At 38.6% G+C, this 17,777-nt stretch overlaps 1 protein-coding gene across 3 annotated transcripts in view; it reads right to left on the bottom strand.

Annotated features, from left to right (window-relative positions):
• TMEM181 (transmembrane protein 181) overlaps positions 1-17,777 on the bottom strand; it is a 259,664-nt gene that overhangs the window by 239,268 nt on the left and 2,619 nt on the right. The window contains exon 1 of one of the 3 annotated variants that reach the window (XM_053710844.1): positions 836-937. The exons of the other annotated variants lie outside the window; for them this stretch is intronic. Within the exon in view, the coding sequence (XP_053566819.1) occupies positions 836-843 (8 nt within the window). The 5' untranslated portion in view covers positions 844-937. Of the gene's footprint in view, positions 1-835; positions 938-17,777 lie in introns of those variants that run through there. 3 annotated transcript variants of the gene reach the window in all.

Consider the following 17,777-nt stretch of genomic DNA (forward strand, 5'->3'; position numbering starts at 1 on the left):
TACAATGTTTTTCACAGGGATATTGCCAGGTCAAGTGTTTAGTACTATAAAAACATGTTACAGTGCCAGATAAGTGACCCCAGTAAAATATCACAAATAAATGATGAGCGTACAATGATATGAGCCTCTTAAACTGCCTTTGGGAAGAAATTAGATGCAGAAATGAATAGAACACCCCTCTTCATATTTTTTCCTAATGTAAGCATATGTGTTTTTCTATTTGCTATCTTTATTTATTTCTGTTACTCTAATATTTCCTGCATTTGCATTCAGTAAAATTGTTTTTTAAAAATCCTGGAAAAAGAACATATACAGTATGTTACCAATTAGTCTCATTATGGGGTATGCATGTTTTTTCACCAAATATTATTTACATGTTGTATTTAAGGATACTTATGGCAACTATATATGCCTTTGGGGTACTTGTAACAAAAAGGTAAGGCAGTTAGTAGTTTAACACAATAACTGAATATAAATATGGATTTTTGTATATTACAACCCTTTATTACAAACCCCCTAAACGCAAATACAGTGAGTGCTATAAAATCAGCAGCTGCAATGTAAAGGAAAACTCTAAACCCATTCAAATGGCAGGTTTCAAATTCAATACCGAGTTAGCGCCCTCAGTAAACATGGATCAAGGATAACTAAACAGAGTTGTTATAATGGAGATTTAAAGATTGTGAGTAACTGTGATGATGAACTATAGAATGTAGCACCACTTAGTCAACGTGGCCATTGTTTCTATTCCATACCAGGGGACCCCATGTCTTAGCATTCCAAACTGACACTGTCATCACCACCCATGTACCCTGCACACGCCCCCAAAACTTACGGCTCCATTGCGCGCCCCCGAACAAGTTGGGGAACCCCCTCAAAATGCGCTAGCTTTTGGTCCTGCCAGCTCACTCCTACAGAACCTCCACCGGTTGTTAGACACCACCCATTTCCGTATACGTCATGACCAAGCCTGCTTGAATGCTACCAAATCGTCCAAAATAGAATTGTCCTAATGCAGGCCACTGTACTGTAACTTCCTAGTACAGCACATGCGCGTCTTCTATCACACGTAGTGGGAAGATTCACAAGGGATGTTCTATGACAAACAATAAATGGGAGATTGGTGTAATGGAAATGCGCCTTTACCCCATGTAGTCACCACGGCGAATAAGGCAGTCACAGCAACGTAGAACGGCTGTGGTGGGCTAGCACATTCTGTTTAGCAAGCCATGCTGCTCCAGAATAACTGTCAAGATGATAAAGTGTTTTACTATGTATAGGGCAAAAACTGTATATTTTCGTTATTTATTTCGTTCTCTCCCCCCCCCCCCCCCCGTAACTTAAAGGGACAGTCAACTGCAAAATTGTTATTGTTTAAAGAGGTAATCATTTTATCACCCATTCCCCAGTTTTGCACAGAAAACATGTTATGTTAATTATGATTACCTTGTATCTAAGCATCTTCTGACAGCCCCCCTGATCATATGGAAATTCATTATCTATTCTATTCTATTGACTTGTATTTTGGAAAATTAGTACAGTGTCATCCACAACTCCACGGGCGTGAGCACAATGTTATCTATATGGCTCGCATGAACTAGCAGTCTCCTGTTATAAAAAGTATGTGATAAGAGGCTGTCAGTAGTGGCTTAGAAACAGGCAGAAATTTAGAAGTTTGAATGTTATAAAGTATATTAATATAACAATGTTGGTTCTGCAAAGCTGGGGAATGGTTAGTAAAGGCGTTATTTATCTTTTTAAAAAATAACAATTTTGGTGTTGACTGTCCCTTTAAGTAAGGTGAGATGCTCTTTTGCTTGATTATTAGAAAAAAACACTATATATATATTGCAGAATTGATATAAAAAATAAAATACATGATCAAGACGTAGTGCCTGATAAACTGCCTTAGAATGAAAATATTGTAAGTACTTCAGATGTTTGACAAATATCGAAGACAGGGTGTTTTAACATGCACACACTTCATATACATTGTAAAGATACACTGACCCCCACACACACATACTGCACACATGGGCTCCATGTAATAATTAGCGAACACTTGCTGTATAGCCTTACCAGTGCAGGCTCGCTCATGTTAGCTTGCTTACAGCAAAGTTAGAAGTAGTGGTCATAGGACTGCTGCTTCGTAACCTTTCTGCCACCTGAGGTGGCACTGGCAGAGATAAACCACCCTGAAAATGTTAGCTCAGGGTGATTGATAGTCCCTGCTCTCTCCTGATTGGTCCCACAAGAGCAGGGGGCATCATTGCACAAGGCAATATTTGTGCAGTAGTACATGCTGGAAGCGGATGTATAGCGTTTGCTGCCCACTCACTAAGTCTCCATAAATTACACACACTACACAAAAATATAGTACACACTCTCACTACAAAAACACACAATATCCACACCACACAATCAGTACACTCACCACACGCAATTTACAATATAAATCTGGGACATTAAAGAGACATTAAACCCATAATTTTTATATCATGATTCAGATAGAGCACTGGTTTTCAAACCTGTTCTCAGGCCTCCCTAACAGGCCAGATTTTCTGGATATCTGAATTGGAGCACAGTTTAATAATCTGCTCAGCCTCTCACCCATGGCAATCCTGAAAATCTGGCTAAGCTATGAGTACGGTGGACAGCCGAAATGCATCAACCTGTTAGCTAACATTGGTATATATAACTTATGTTCCCTGTTTTTAAATGATTAGGCTAATAAAAGCTGAGTTTTAAATTTTATTTATTGGGCTCCCTGCACATTCCTTTTTCCAGTAATCACAGAGTCCCTAACTATTCTCTTTAACTCTATTCTAGAGGGCAGAATCCTCCCCTCCAGAAGTTTCAACAAAGCCCACATCACTATTATCTTTAAGCCTTATAGGAACCCCTTACACCCGGAGTTGTACCGCCCAATTTCTCTCCTCAACAATGACTACAAGCTGTTTACCAAGATTCTGGCAGATAGGTTGGGCAGGGTGATGTCAAGTGTGATAAGCCCTGAACAAACAGGGTTTGTTAAAGGAAGACCTTCTGTAGTCAATGTTAGAAAGGTCCAACTAGTTTTATCACATTTCTGAAGAGAGGGAGGGAGCATCGCATTTGCGACCGTGTCGGTCGCCGGCATGTCTGTTGGTGGTCGACGCGGAGAAAGCATTTGATAAGATCCTCTGGGAACATCTCTATCTCACTTTATCTAAGTTCGGTGTGGAAGGTAGTTTCCTTGAAACTATAAAATGTATCTATGCGGAACCCCGAGCAGCTGTAATTGTTAATGAAGGACTGTCCCCCACATTTCCATTTAATAGAGGTACAAGACAGGGATGAATAGGCTCTCGCCCCTATTATTTGATCTCGCCATAGAACCTCTGGCATGTCTGATTTGTGGGGAGACAGATGGTCTAGCAATTGGAAAATAAAGATTGCATCTGTCTCTCTACGCTGATTACATAATTATTTTTGTGCAGGACCCCTGCTAGTCTACCTATATTAAGTCTATTATCTCTGACTTTGGTGCTGTCTCTGGCTATACCATTAATAAAGATAAATCAGAATTGTTGTGGCTGATCCCTGAAAATAAAGCCCCTTTGGCAGGGTTTCAATTAAAAATAGCAAAAAAAAACATTTTAAATAATTTGGAATTAAATTGACTACTAATCCTAACTTATTTTATGAAAGTAATTACGGACCTTTAATCAAGGGAATTACTAATCACCTAACTTCTTGGAAGTTCTTGATGATATCATTCTCTTGGAGGATCAATCTATTTTAAATGGTTATTTTCCCAAAATTGTTATATGTGTTTCAGATGCTCCAAGTCCTCTTGAGGAAGAAAAAATCTTACAGTCTTAGATGTTTGATTTTATTTGGAACACGTCCTGCAGAAGACAAGAGAACAGCAGGACTTCTGCAGGACTTGTTCTACGTTCTTTTCGTTGGGAGTGCTGAATGAGCATCTGGGAATTATCTGAAGGCTATCCATTTCTGACAAGCGCACCTCCATAAGGAGTACTGTTCTTATGCCTATTTGATTTTATTTGGGCAGGAAAAAAACACAGAGTGCGACATTCCAAATTAGTGTGTAGTTTGGCGCATGGAGGACTGAGTCTCTATATATAGCTGTACAATTGGGCAGCTCTGAGCAAATTCTTATTAGACTGGCTTAGCAAGTCACATCATTATACTCTGAGAGACTTGGAGCAGGAAATAGCCTCACCATGGTCCTTATCTATACTCCCCCACCTATCCGCTAAACAAGCAAATAATCTATGGATGGACTTCATTCCCTTTAGTTAATCATTAAAGGCTTGGAGAAGTCTCTGTCACTGGCTTAACACAACTAATACATACACTCATTTCCTACCCCTTAGAGGGAATCCAGATTTTATAGCGGTTTTCACTACTGCACCTTTACAAATATGGGCAAACAGGGGACTGTGCTATGTGCACCAATTTTTGGAGAGTGGTGGGGGTCAAATTAAGTCTTTCCAGACTCTTAAAACCTCTTATGGGTTACCTAAAAAACATTATTTTGCTTATTTACAAACAAAGTATTACATTTCCTCATTGCTTGCAGACGGCCTGATATCAGAGTGCTCAAAATCTTAACATACCTTGTTATCCTTACTCTCCCCATGGCATTCCCCCATTAAAAATAAAATGCGGGGGGCGTGTCTGTGCAGCGTTCAGAGTAGGACGCATTTTCTGTAGGCTCCAAAAGATCTCCCAATAATCCGCCGATTGTTGGTAATTAACAGCAAGAAAAAACATATCACTTGACAACTCCGTAGATCAGGTATCTGGGAGCCAATATCATCTTGTTCTGCTGTTTATATGACATTGGGGACTCAGATCGGAGAAAGGCCTTAGGCGGCGGCCTGCTGACAGGTATCCACCTCCCCCCCGGGAAGAGCCGGGTTATCGGTGCTGCTAGAGAAATCTAGCTTACTGAACCTTTTCAATATTTCTATCTTTTGGGACTTTAATCCTGTTGCAACACCGTGATAAATACTGGGAGGAATTGTGCGGAGGCTTCACTTACTTTCCCTCATTAATAATGATTTGTGTGACCGAACAACATCCCCTTCCATCATCCGTGGAAAGATTAGAGAAAATCTTCGAATTGTTACTGGAAAAGGCGCCATATGACTACTTGATGAGGAAAATGAGCTCCGATTGTGTACCGGAGGATCAAGGAGAGAGAACCTATGATTCCGACAGCCAAAATAGAGCCGGTCTTGTGGAAATTACTTCACCTAATACAATCCACCACAAAACATGTGCAGAACACCTACACAAAGCGCCTGACCACGGAAGATTGCAGCCAAAAATGGATCTTAGTCACAACCTGGGATGCATGTCCATCAAAGTAAAGGGCCGAGATCTTACCCAACACCCGACATTAGCGTCTCCTCATATGCAGACACTCGCTAGACGGACGTGCTGGCCTCAACAAGGGCTCTCATATAAAGGATGTGTCATGCCTTTAGAGGAGTCAGACGGAGGCACACAGCCATATGGGTACCCGGAATTACAGTACAGCAAGGCGATAAATACTCCTATGCCGCTGAATACCTTTTTCAAGGGCTTCATTTGCAAACATAGTGATGCGATGGACACTCCTAACATAAATATGGGACATGCGGTTTCACAAAAGGCGCTGAGGGCGCCAAAAAGACTCTCTGAATTGCTCTTAAACCGCTGGCATATCATCCCAGCTGAGACCGGATGGCGGAGATGCTTAATTGATTCATACAGGGACAATGGCCACTTCCATACAAGCGATTGTTACCCGAAAACAGGAAAGGGGTAGACTACAGATGCCCCTTTCGGACTTCACAACATTGACTCGACTGGTCCTGTAGTGGTATAATACACGTTATTGTTCAGATCTGTAAATAGTTTATTCTGCATGTTTTTTTAAGTACTAGGATGGTGTTTATTGTATTTTAATGGTGGTTAGGGGGAAAGTACATTAGAACAGACTTCATAGCCCTATGTATATGTTATAACAAGCGACTGTGTCAGGAGGGTCTGGAGTCCACTATATACTACTTAGTGATTATATAAGTTATATTGTGATGCATGGGTTTCTACATATACATGTCCTCTTGTTGACTAGTTGGAGCCTTCTTACTCATACCAAAAGGACACCATTACTGAGGTTATTTATGTTGATCGCTGGTTTACAACAAATACATTAGCCCTGATGGAGCGATCATTGCGTGCCCCCCCCTCCTCTGCGTGGCCTACGGCCGGGGCCCGAGGTGGGTGGAATGAGCTAAACACCTTAACAGGATAACTCCAGAAGGCAATAAACCCTTTAATCCACATGTTTGAATATCTGCACTTAGTGGTAGTCTAGACGGCAAAACCTCAGATAAGTTCATATTTTTAGGAAGGATAAATATTTAAAAACCGTATGATGATTACACTAATGTATTGTAGCCCTAGAATTTAAAATATAGCGTTAGGTATATCCAGTCGCTCAGTTCTTTGTCTCCCACAGATATCCCCAACCTGAATTCACAAGGTGTTGCACATAAGTTGCTAAATCCCAGTTACATTTCTAATCTTTATCAGTTCCCCTTTAAAACCCAAATCTTTTCCCTATATGCTATAATTATATATCACAAGTGAGAGTGCCAGGGGCCTACGGGAGGCCTATTTAGATATAAATTAAGCCATCTCCCTCCCACTCACATTGTTATAGTTGTTTGATTCCCTTCCCTTTAGTCCCTTTTGATGTCTGTATTTTGTTTTGTTCTGTTTATTTGTTTTTCTGAATTCCCATTCCTACTTTTTCCAGTTCTATCAACAAGACCCAAGAGTGGTCTGCAATGCCAAAAATGGGAATAATAGAGAGATACACTGATTTAAGGAATGTGATTTAATGTTTTAAACTTACGGTGCATATGTGCATGTAGATGTCATGTTTCTTTTTTATGTTTTTTTTTTTCAGAATATGTGCAATGTGCTGTTTCAGTGATGTTTTGCTTTGCATTTCTGCCGAAGTATATCTTGTACATGCCTTTTATGAAGTGTATCTGCATATATTTTAAATAAAGCTCTTTTGAAAAATTAAAAAAAATTAAAAAAATAAAAAATAAAATAAAATGCTCTTAGAAAATACGAACCAAAAGAATACAATGAAAATAGCTGTTAATTGGTCCACTCTAATTGGGAAAGAAATATCATAACAAAAAGTGGTGGAAAGTCTCAAATTAGTAAAGAAGGCAACCTTATCTCAGGATATGAGGAACTCTCACTTTAAGTTGCTACACAACTCATATATCACACCAGGGATGTACCAGAAATGGGTGCTCCAAACTTCTAACTCCTGCCTTAAGTGCAGAAGACCAGATCCAGGGATTCTGCATATGACATGACAATGTCTGCGTTTAACCAAATTTTGGAAAACAATATTATATTGGCTATCTAGGAGGTGGGAAGTTGAGTTGCCTTTAGCAATTTTTTTCAGCTTATCCAGAGGGGTTAAGCATCACAAAAGATTTCTAGGTACGGCCTTGTTGGTTGCAAGAAAGTTCATTTTTAAACACTGGATCTTGACTAACCCCACTCCCCCCCCCCCCCCCACACACATTTCAATTGTTCAGAGCAGAACTTTTCCAACAACTTACAACTGATGTACATTCTAGGACCTCTCCCTCTATGAGAAAGTGGGAGTGGTTCCTACATATTCTACCACAATACCTCTTGACACGTCTCCTGACTTCTCTGCAACACACAGACTTCTTTCCTCAGGCTCAGATCAGGGGTGAATGGACTTTGGACATAGAAGGTAAAAGGTTTGAGAGACTTTTGACCATGTTGATATATATCCCTTATGTTCATGGCTATCTAAGAGGTGGACACTGCTACTCTTCAAGGTTTAGTTTTGTTATACACAGTATATTTTCCTTTTATACAGTTGATCAAAGTTAAAGTTTAAAAAAATATATAAATATATACTGAGAATTTATTTCAGACGTTTCTTGTATGTACAGTGAAAACTTTTCTATCTGTTTGTCTTTTAGTCAGTGAGATAATGCAAATGGATTTTTATATTCTGTATTTGTCAGCATTGATAAATAAAGAAATATAGAAAAACAACACCAGAAAAAAAAAAACACAAGGTGGGGTCGGTGGACTCTCATCAACATAAAATAAATTAATTTATCAGGGAAGCATAAATTATGTTTTCATTCATACAGGTGGTGAGAATCCACAATTCATTACTCCTGGGAACTAATTCCCAAACTGTGGAGTCCACAAGTAATGAAACATATAGGGCGAGATTTAAGAAACATAATTTTTCACAGCAAACTAAATCCACAACCCCAAAAGAGCATTTTTTAATGCAAGTAAAACCTTCTGCCCTTCCTGGAACTTTCCTGGAATCAGTAAAATGGACGAATAAACTAGGTTTTTTTTTCTGAAATCCTTAGTATCGTCCACATATTTTAACGCCCTAACAACATCTATATTATACAAAGATCTATCTAAATAATTTTTGGGATTAGGACACAAAGAAAGGACAACAATTTTCCAACTGATTTTGTCAGAAGACACAACCTTAGGCAAGAAACTAAATTTGACCCTGATGACTACCTTATCCTGATGGAAAATCAGATAAGTAGGATCACATGAAAGAGCAGATAACTGAGAAACTCTTCTAGCAGAAGAAATAGCCAAGAGGAACAAAACCTTCCAAGAAAGCAGCTTAACCCCTTAACGCTTTTAGGACGTTCCATGCCGTCCTAACTGTGCTGGGCTTTAGGGCCAATAGGACGGCATGGAACGTCCTACTGTACTGAAGCAGCTACGACTTCCTAACTGGAATCGTGGACTGGAGGGCGTGCCTAGCATCATAGGCACTCCCCCCAGACCCGGTCCCATCATTGAAATCACGCAATTGCATGTATGATCAAGTGATTTCAATTTTTTAATAATTTGTTTACATCAGAACTTTGTTCCCAAGTAACAAATTAGTATCGACAGGAAGGGGTTAATATCCACTTTATGCTTAGGCTCAAAAGGAAGAGCCTGCAAAATCTAAAAATATAAACAAATTAAGACTTCAAAGAGGAGAAATTGGTTTAATCACAGGCTTAATTCTAGTGAAAGTCTGAACAAAACTATGAATATTTATATACTCACATTATATGACCAGTATGTGGACAGCCCTACAAATCAGGGTGGATAAAAAATCATTGATTTTAGAAAAGAAAAATCTGTTTTTATTTAAATAGGATTTTTTTTTTATATATAAAATGTTTTTTGAGGAAAAATCTATCTAAATATATTTTCTATTTAAGATACATTATAATCAAAAGGTTATTCATCCTAAAATATAGATTAGTTTTTTAATTATGTAGCAAGATGCTATATATACAAGATTGTAATGTTTATTTAATTCCATTAATCCATTCACAATGCCATGCTCTCCCTAAGGTTTCTATAAGATTATTTTGGGCAATTTTTTTTTATCTTTAAGAGATTATCACATATTATTGGTTTTAAAGTTCTTTAAACAGTGAATTTGTGTCTGCAGAAATAATATCATCATGCCTTTTCTTCACAACAAAAATGTTGTAAAATAAACATACAGAGCTGAGAAATAGACCTTAAAGGGACATAATCATGAAAGAAAACTTGATTTTCAGATAGAGCATTCAATTTTCAGATTTCAGATTTACTTCTATTATCAAATTTGCTTCATTCTCTTGGTATCCTTTATTGAAGGAGAGCAATGCTCTACTGGGACCTAGCTGAATAAATTGGGTGAGACAGTGACAAGCAGCTAGTTCACTGTAGTGCATTACTTCTGAACCTACCTACATCTACTTTTTCACAATGGATGCCAAAAAGAACAAAGCAAATTAGATAAGAGACGTAAATTGGAAATTTGAGAAATATTGCATGTCCTATCTGAATAATGAAAGTTTATTTTTTACTTTATTTGTATGGGCATTGTCCTTAAAAGGGCAATCAGCTCTTTTATAGCCCATTAAATCTCTAATCTTAAAAAAAAATCTTAAAACTAAGCCCCAAATAGGTACTCACCGTCACCGTTCCTGAAGTCCAGTGGAGAAGGTCTTCTTCCAGGCAGCTCCATCATCTTCTATCTTCATCTGGAGCGAAAGCGGCACAGAGCGGAGGTGCGGAGCTGGATTGCCTGATGCGTGGATCCTCAGCGGCGGTCCTCAACAGCGGCGGTCCTTGGCGGTGTGGAGGCTTCTCTTTATGTGATCGTCCGTCGCACATTGAAGATTGAATGCAAGGTACCCCAGATTGAATGCAAGGTACCCCAGCTCCACACCTCCACTCCCCGCCGCCTTCGTTCCGGATGAAGATAGAAGATGATGGAGCCGCCTGAAAGAAGACCTTCTCCGCCGGACTTCAGGAATGGTGAGTATCTATTTGGGGCTTAGTCTTATGCTTTTTTTTTAGATTAGGGTTTTTTGGGCTGGAAAATAGCTAATTGCCCTTTTAAGTGCAGTAATAGAGCTGAATGCCCTTTTAAGGGCAATGCGCATACAAATGCCCCTTTAGGGACAATGGGTAGTTTATTTATTTTTTTTAGTGTTATTTTTTTTTTATTTTGGGGGGTTTGGTGGTTGGGGGTTTTTACTGTTAGGGGGTAATTTTTTAATTTGTTTAGGTAAAAGAGCTGTTTAACTTAGGGCAATGCCCTACAAAAGCCCTTTTAAGGGCTATTGGTAGTTTAGTATAAGATTAGGGGGTGTTTTTATTTTTGGGGGGAATTTTTATCCCCATTACATTTGTTTATTTATGTCTGTAATTTTACATTTTTTATTTGGTGTAATTTTAGCTTTAGGGTTTGTATTTTTTTTTTAAATAGACTGCCCTAGTATATAATAAAAGGAAAAGCACTCACCGGTTTTGTAGTAAAGTATTAAACCATACTGACATCTTTCTCAATGGCAATGGAAAAGGAGGAACAGTGGTGTTTTTCCATTGCCATTGAGAAAGGTGTCAATATGGACACCGAAACGTCTAGGTATGATGGATATGGATATTAATCTGTGAACTATAAATGCTAAGTTTTATACTTTGTTACAAAACTGGTGAGTGCTTTTCCTTTCTTTTAAACTGTGTATCATGCGATGTGAAGGCCCCCGGTTGATGAAAATACAGTTTAAGTGAGTAAATTTTTATTGGAACTGTTATATAATATATAAATATATAGATGTAAATCAGAATCAATGGTTTGCTCTAAATAACTCAAATAGTTCCATAATATATTGCATGAAACACAGTAAACGGCTTATTGAGTCAATGATAATTTAGAGTCCTACTAATATAAACTTCAGGACATAGTATTTTATCTAATCTCTGTTATTTACTAAGGATACATTTTTTTCTGTTATATCACTCCATTCATCACATTTAAAGTCTACACTAGAATATTAATTGTTTTAAAAGATAAAAATTCCTTTATTACCCATTCCCTAGTTTTGCATAACCAACACAGTTATATTAATACACTTTTTACCTCTGTGATTATCTTGTATCTAAGCCTCTGCAAACTGCCCCTTATTTCAGTTCTTTTGACAGACTTGCATTTTAGCCAATCATTGCTGGCTCCTAGGAACTCCACATGCGTGAGCATAGTGTTATCTATATGAAACACATGAACTAACACCCTCTAGTGATGAAAAACTGTCAAAATGCCCTAAGCTAAGAGGCGGCCTTCAAGGGCTTAGAAATTAGCATATGAACCTCCTAGATTTAGCTTTCAACTAAGAATACCAAGAGTACAAAGCAAATTTGGTGATAGAAGTAAATTGGAAAATTGTTTAAAATTACATGCCCTATCTGAATAATGAAAGTTTGTTTTGGACTAGAACAGGGGTCAGCAACCTTGGCTCTCCAGATGTTTTTGAACTACATGCATCATGGGAAATGTAGTTCCAAATCTTCAGGAGAGCCAAGGTTGCTAATCCCTGGACTAGACTGTCCCTTTAATGATGGTTCCATAATATATTGTATGAAATAAAGTAAACAGCTAAAATAGAAATAGTTGTTTTGGTCAAGCCAATGAGAATTTTAGAGACTTAGAGGCCCAATTATCAAGCTCCGAATGGAGCTTGAGGGCCCGTGTTTCTGGTGAGCCTGCAGGCTCACTAGAAACAGCAGTTATGAAGCAGCGGTCTAAAGATCGCTGTTCCATAACCCTGTCCACCTGCTCTGAGCAGGCGGACAGGAATCGCCACAATTCAACCCGATCGAGTACGATCGGGTTGATTGACACCTCCCTGCTGGCGGCCGATTGGCCGTGAATCTGTGGGGGGCGGCGTTGCAATGCTGAATACGAAGAGTGTATTGCTCTCCGCATTCAGCGAGATCTGTCGGACCTGATCCGCACTGTCGGATCAGGTCCAACAGACCTTTAATAAATAGGCCTCTTACTCTAAAACCTCAGGACATGATATTTTAACTTATCTCTATCATATACTAAGGATAACACACCATATAAAAGAACACCTGGCAATTATCTGTAACAAGCAAAACTGTCAACTCCAAATATATTTTGACTTTTATTGGCTTTGACAGTGAGGTGCCGTTAATCTCTCTAGGTACAGTCAACAAGAGGTACACATTTAGATCACTCTACATACCTTAGCCTGACAAAGCCTATTGATCATTTTTGTATTCAAATATCATATGACCATTAAGTGAACCCCAGTTCATTGTCTCTTCTAGGTAAACAGCCTTTTATCAGTCCACTTACAAAATGCCAGGAAATTTTCTTCTGAAGAAAACAGGTAAACATGCTAATTTTGTATTCATAACTGATGTATTTTTAAGTACTCTAAGCTTGGCAAGGTCTGTTATTGGCTTGACTTTGGGCCAGTCAAAAAAGCTTGTCAATTTAAAATATTCTAACAAATATTTAAATAACACTGACCAGAAGGAAAAAAGTAGAAATCAATTTAAATGTATGTATTTATTTAAAATTTGTTTATTATATATCAAAATGTAAAATTGCTGGAGGACACCATTGTTTTAAGTAATTATGGAGTGATATCTTCATAGTGAGACCTACGTTTCTCTGTCCTTACAAGGTTGTGAGCTTTTACCTTTGACTTAAAAAAACATTTTTTGAATGCATAGCATATTTTTTAGTTTTGGTTATTTGTCTAAATTTATATCTGCTTTTTTTTTTTTTTTTTAAACTCTCCCTTTAGTATATCACTAACGGCTAGATTTGGAGTTTTGTCGGTAACGACCCGAAAAACTAACGCCGGCTTTTTTCTGGCCGCACCATAAAAATAACTCTGGTATTGAGAGTCCACATAAAGGCTGCGTTAGGCTCCAAAAAAGGAGCGTAGAGCATTTTTAACGCAGCTTCAACTCTCGATACCAGAGTTGCTTACGCAAGCGGCTAGCCTCAAAAACGTGCTCGTGCACGATTCTCCCATAGGAAACAATGGGGCTGTTTGAGCTGAAAAAAAACCTAACACCTGCAAAAAAGCCGCGTTCAGCTCCTAACGCAGCCCCATTGTTTGCTATGGGGAAACACTTCCTACATCTGCACCTAACACTTTAACATGTACCCCGAGTCTAAACACCCCTAGCCTTACACTTATTAACCCCTAATCTGCCGCCCCCGCTATCGCTGACCCCTGCATATTATTATTAACCCCTAATCTGCCGCTCCGTAAACCGCCGCTACTTACATTATCCTTATGTACCCCTAATCTGCTGCCCTAACATCGCCGACCCCTATATTATATTTATTAACCCCTAATCTGCCCCCCACAACGTCGCCTCCACCTAACTACACTTATTAACCCCTAATCTGCCGACCGGACCTGAGCGCTACTATAATAAAGTTATTAACCCCTAATCCGCTTCACTAACCCTATAATAAATAGTATTAACCCCTAATCTGCCCTCCCTAACATCGCCGACACCTAACTTCAATTATTAACCCCTAATCTGCCGACCCAATCTCGCCGCTATTCTAATAAATGTATTAACCCCTAAAGCTAAGTCTAACCCTAACACTAACACCCCCCTAAATTAAATATAATTTTAATCTAACGAAATTAATTAACTCTTATTAAATAAATTATTCCTATTTAAAGCTAAATACTTACCTGTAAAATAAATCCTAATATAGCTACAATATAAATTATAATTATATTATAGCTATTTTAGGATTAATATTTATTTTACAGGTAACTTTGTATTTATTTTAACCAGGTACAATAGCTATTAAATAGTTAAGAACTATTTAATAGCTAAAATAGTTAAAATAATTACAAATTTACCTGTAAAAGAAATCCTAACCTAAGTTACAATTAAACCTAACACTATACTATCAATAAATTAATTAAATAAACTACCTACAATTACCTACAATTAACCTAACACTACACTATCAATAAATTAATTAAATACAATTCCTACAAATAAATACAATTAAATAAACTTGCTAAAGTACAAAAAATAAAAAAGAACTAAGTTACAAAAAATAAAAAAATATTTACAAACATAAGAAAAATATTACAACAATTTTAAACTAATTACACCTACTCTAAGCCCCCTAATAAAATAACAAAGCCCCCCAAAATTAAAAAATGCCCTACCCTATTCTAAATAACTAAAGTTCAAAGCTCTTTTACCTTACCAGCCCTGAACAGGGCCCTTTGCGGGGCATGCCCCAAAGAATTCAGCTCTTTTGCCTGTAAAAAAAACATACAATACCCCCCCCCCAACATTACAACCCACCACCCACAAACCCCTAATCTAACCCAAACCCCCCTTAAATAAACCTAACACTAAGCCCCTGAAGATCTTCCTACCTTGTCTTCACCTCACCGGGTTCAACGATCTGTCCAGAAGAGCTCCTCCGATGTCCTGATCCAAGCCCAAGCGGGGGGCTGAAGAGGTCCATGATCCGGCTGAAGTCTTCATCCAAGCGGGAGCTGAAGAGGTCCATGATCTGGATGAAGTCTCTTCATCCAAGCGGGAGCTGAAGAGGTCCATGATCCGGATGAAGTCTTCTATCAACGGCATCTTCAATCTTCTTTCTTCCGGATCCATTTTGCAGACCTCCGACGCGGAACATCCTGCTGGCCCGACGGACTAACGACGAATGACGGTTCCTTTAAGGGACGTCATCCAAGATGGCGTCCCTCGAATTCCGATTGGCTGATAGGATTCTATCAGCCAATCGGAATTAAGGTAGGAAAATTCTGATTGGCTGATGGAATCAGCCAATCAGATTCAAGTTCAATCCGATTGACTGATTCAATCAGCCAATCAGATTGAGCTCGTAATCTATTGGCTGTTCCGATCAGCCAATAGAATGCGAGCTCAATCTGATTGGCTGATTGGATCAGCCAATCGGATTGAACTTGATTCTGATTGGCTGATTCCATCAGCCAATCAGAATTTTCCTACCTTAATTCCGATTGGCTGATAGAATCTATCAGCCAATCGGAATTCGAGGGACACCATTTTGGATGACGTCCCTTAAAGGAACCGTCATTCGTCGTTAGTTCCGCGTCGGAGGTCTGCAAGATGGATCCGGAAGAAAGAAGATTGAAGATGCAGTTGATAGAAGACTTCATCCGGATCATGGACCTCTTCAGCTCCCGCTTGGATGAAGACTTCAGCCGGATCATGGACCTCTTCAGCCCCCCGCTTGGGCTTGGATCAGGACATCGGAGGAGCTCTTCTGGACAGATCGTTGAACCCGGTGAGGTGAAGACAAGGTAGGAAGATCTTCAGGGGCTTAGTGTTAGGTTTATTTAAGGGGGGTTTGGGTTAGATTAGGGGTATGTGGGTGGTGGGTTGTAATGTTGGGGGGCTTGGGTATTGTATTTTTTTTTATACAGGCAAAAGAGCTGAACTTCTTGGGGCATGCCCCGCAAAGGGCCCTGTTCAGGGCTGGTAAGGTAAAAGAGCTTTGAACTTTAGTTATTTAGAATAGGGTAGGGCATTTTTTTATTTTGGGGGGCTTTGTTATTTTATTAGGGGTCTTAGAGTAGGTGTAATTAGTTTAAAATTGTTGTAATATTTTTCTTATGTTTGTAAATATTTTTTTATTTTTTGTACTTTAGCAAGTTTATTTAATTGTATTTATTTGTAGGAATTGTATTTAATTAATTTATTGATAGTGTAGTGTTAGGTTAATTGTAGGTAATTGTAGGTAGTTTATTTAATTTTATTGATAGTATAGTGTTAGGTTTAATTGTAACTTAGGTTAGGATTTCTTTTACAGGTAAATTTGTAATTATTTTAACTATTTTAGCTATTAAATAGTTCTTAACTATTTAATAGCTATTGTACCTGGTTAAAATAAATACAAAGTTACCTGTAAAATAAATATTATTCCTAAAATAGCTATAATATAATTATAATTTATATTGTAGCTATATTAGGATTTATTTTACAGGTAAGTATTTAGCTTTAAATAGGAATAATTTATTTAATAAGAGTTAATTAATTTCGTTAGATTAAAATTATATTTAAGTTAGGGGGGTGTTAGTGTTAGGGTTAGACTTAGCTTTAGGGGTTAATACATTTATTAGAATAGCGGTGAGCTCCGGTCAGCAGATTAGGGGTTAATAATTGAAGTTAGGTGTCGGCGATGTTAGGGAGGGCAGATTAGGGGTTAATACTATTTATTATAGGGTTAGTGAGGCGGATTAGGGGTTAATAACTTTATTATAGTAGCGCTCAGGTCCGGTCGGCAGATTAGGGGTTAATAAGTGTAGACAGGTGGAGGCGACGTTGAGGGGGGCAGATTAGGGGTTAATAAATATAATATAGGGGTCGGCGGTGTTAGGGGCAGCAGATTAGGGGTACATAAGGATAACGTAGGTGGCGGCGCTTTGCGGTCGGCAGATTAGGGGTTAATAAGTGTAGGTAGGTGGAGGCGACGTTGTGGGGGGCAGGTTAGGGGTTAATAAATATAATACAGGGGTCGGCGGTGTTAGGGGCAGCAGATTAGAGGTACATAAGGATAACGTAGGTGGCGGTCGGCAGATTAGGGGTTAAAAAAAATATTTGAGTGTCGGCGATGTGGGGGGACCTTGGTTTAGGGGTACATAGGTAGTTTATGGGTGTTAGTGTACTTTAGAGTACAGTAGTTAAGAGCTTTATAAACCGGCGTTAGCCCAGAAAGCTCTTAACTACTGACTTTTTTCCTGCGGCTGGAGTTTTGTCGTTAGATGTCTAACGCTCACTTCAGAAACGACTCTAAATACCGGAGTTAGAAAGATCCCATTGAAAAGATAGGATATGCAATTGACGTAAGGGGATCTGCGGTATGGAAAAGTTGCGGCTGAAATGTGAGCGTTAGACCCTATTTTGAGTGACTCCAAATACCGGCGGTAGCCTAAAACCAGCGTTAGGAGCCTCTAACGCTGGTTTTCACGGCTAACGCCAAACTCCAAATCTAGGTCTAAATCTGCTAGACAGCCTTTGTTAAGCTATAAGTAAACCAACCTTGCATTACTTAAAGGGACAGTCAACACCAGAATTTTTGTTGTTTAAAAAGATAGATAATCCCTTTATTACCCATTCCCCAGTTTTGCAAAACCAACACTGTTATATTAATACACTTTTTACTTCTGTGACTAACTTGTATCTAAGCATCTTCTGACCGCCCCTAATCACATGACTTTTAGTTATTATCTACTGACTTGCATTTTAGCCAATTAGTGTAGTGTCTGCCACTAGCCACGGGCGTGATCACAATGCTATCTATATGGCCTACAAGA

Source organism: Bombina bombina, chromosome 4 (genome assembly GCF_027579735.1).
Source record: "Bombina bombina isolate aBomBom1 chromosome 4, aBomBom1.pri, whole genome shotgun sequence".
NCBI classification, from domain to species: domain Eukaryota; kingdom Metazoa; phylum Chordata; class Amphibia; order Anura; family Bombinatoridae; genus Bombina; species Bombina bombina.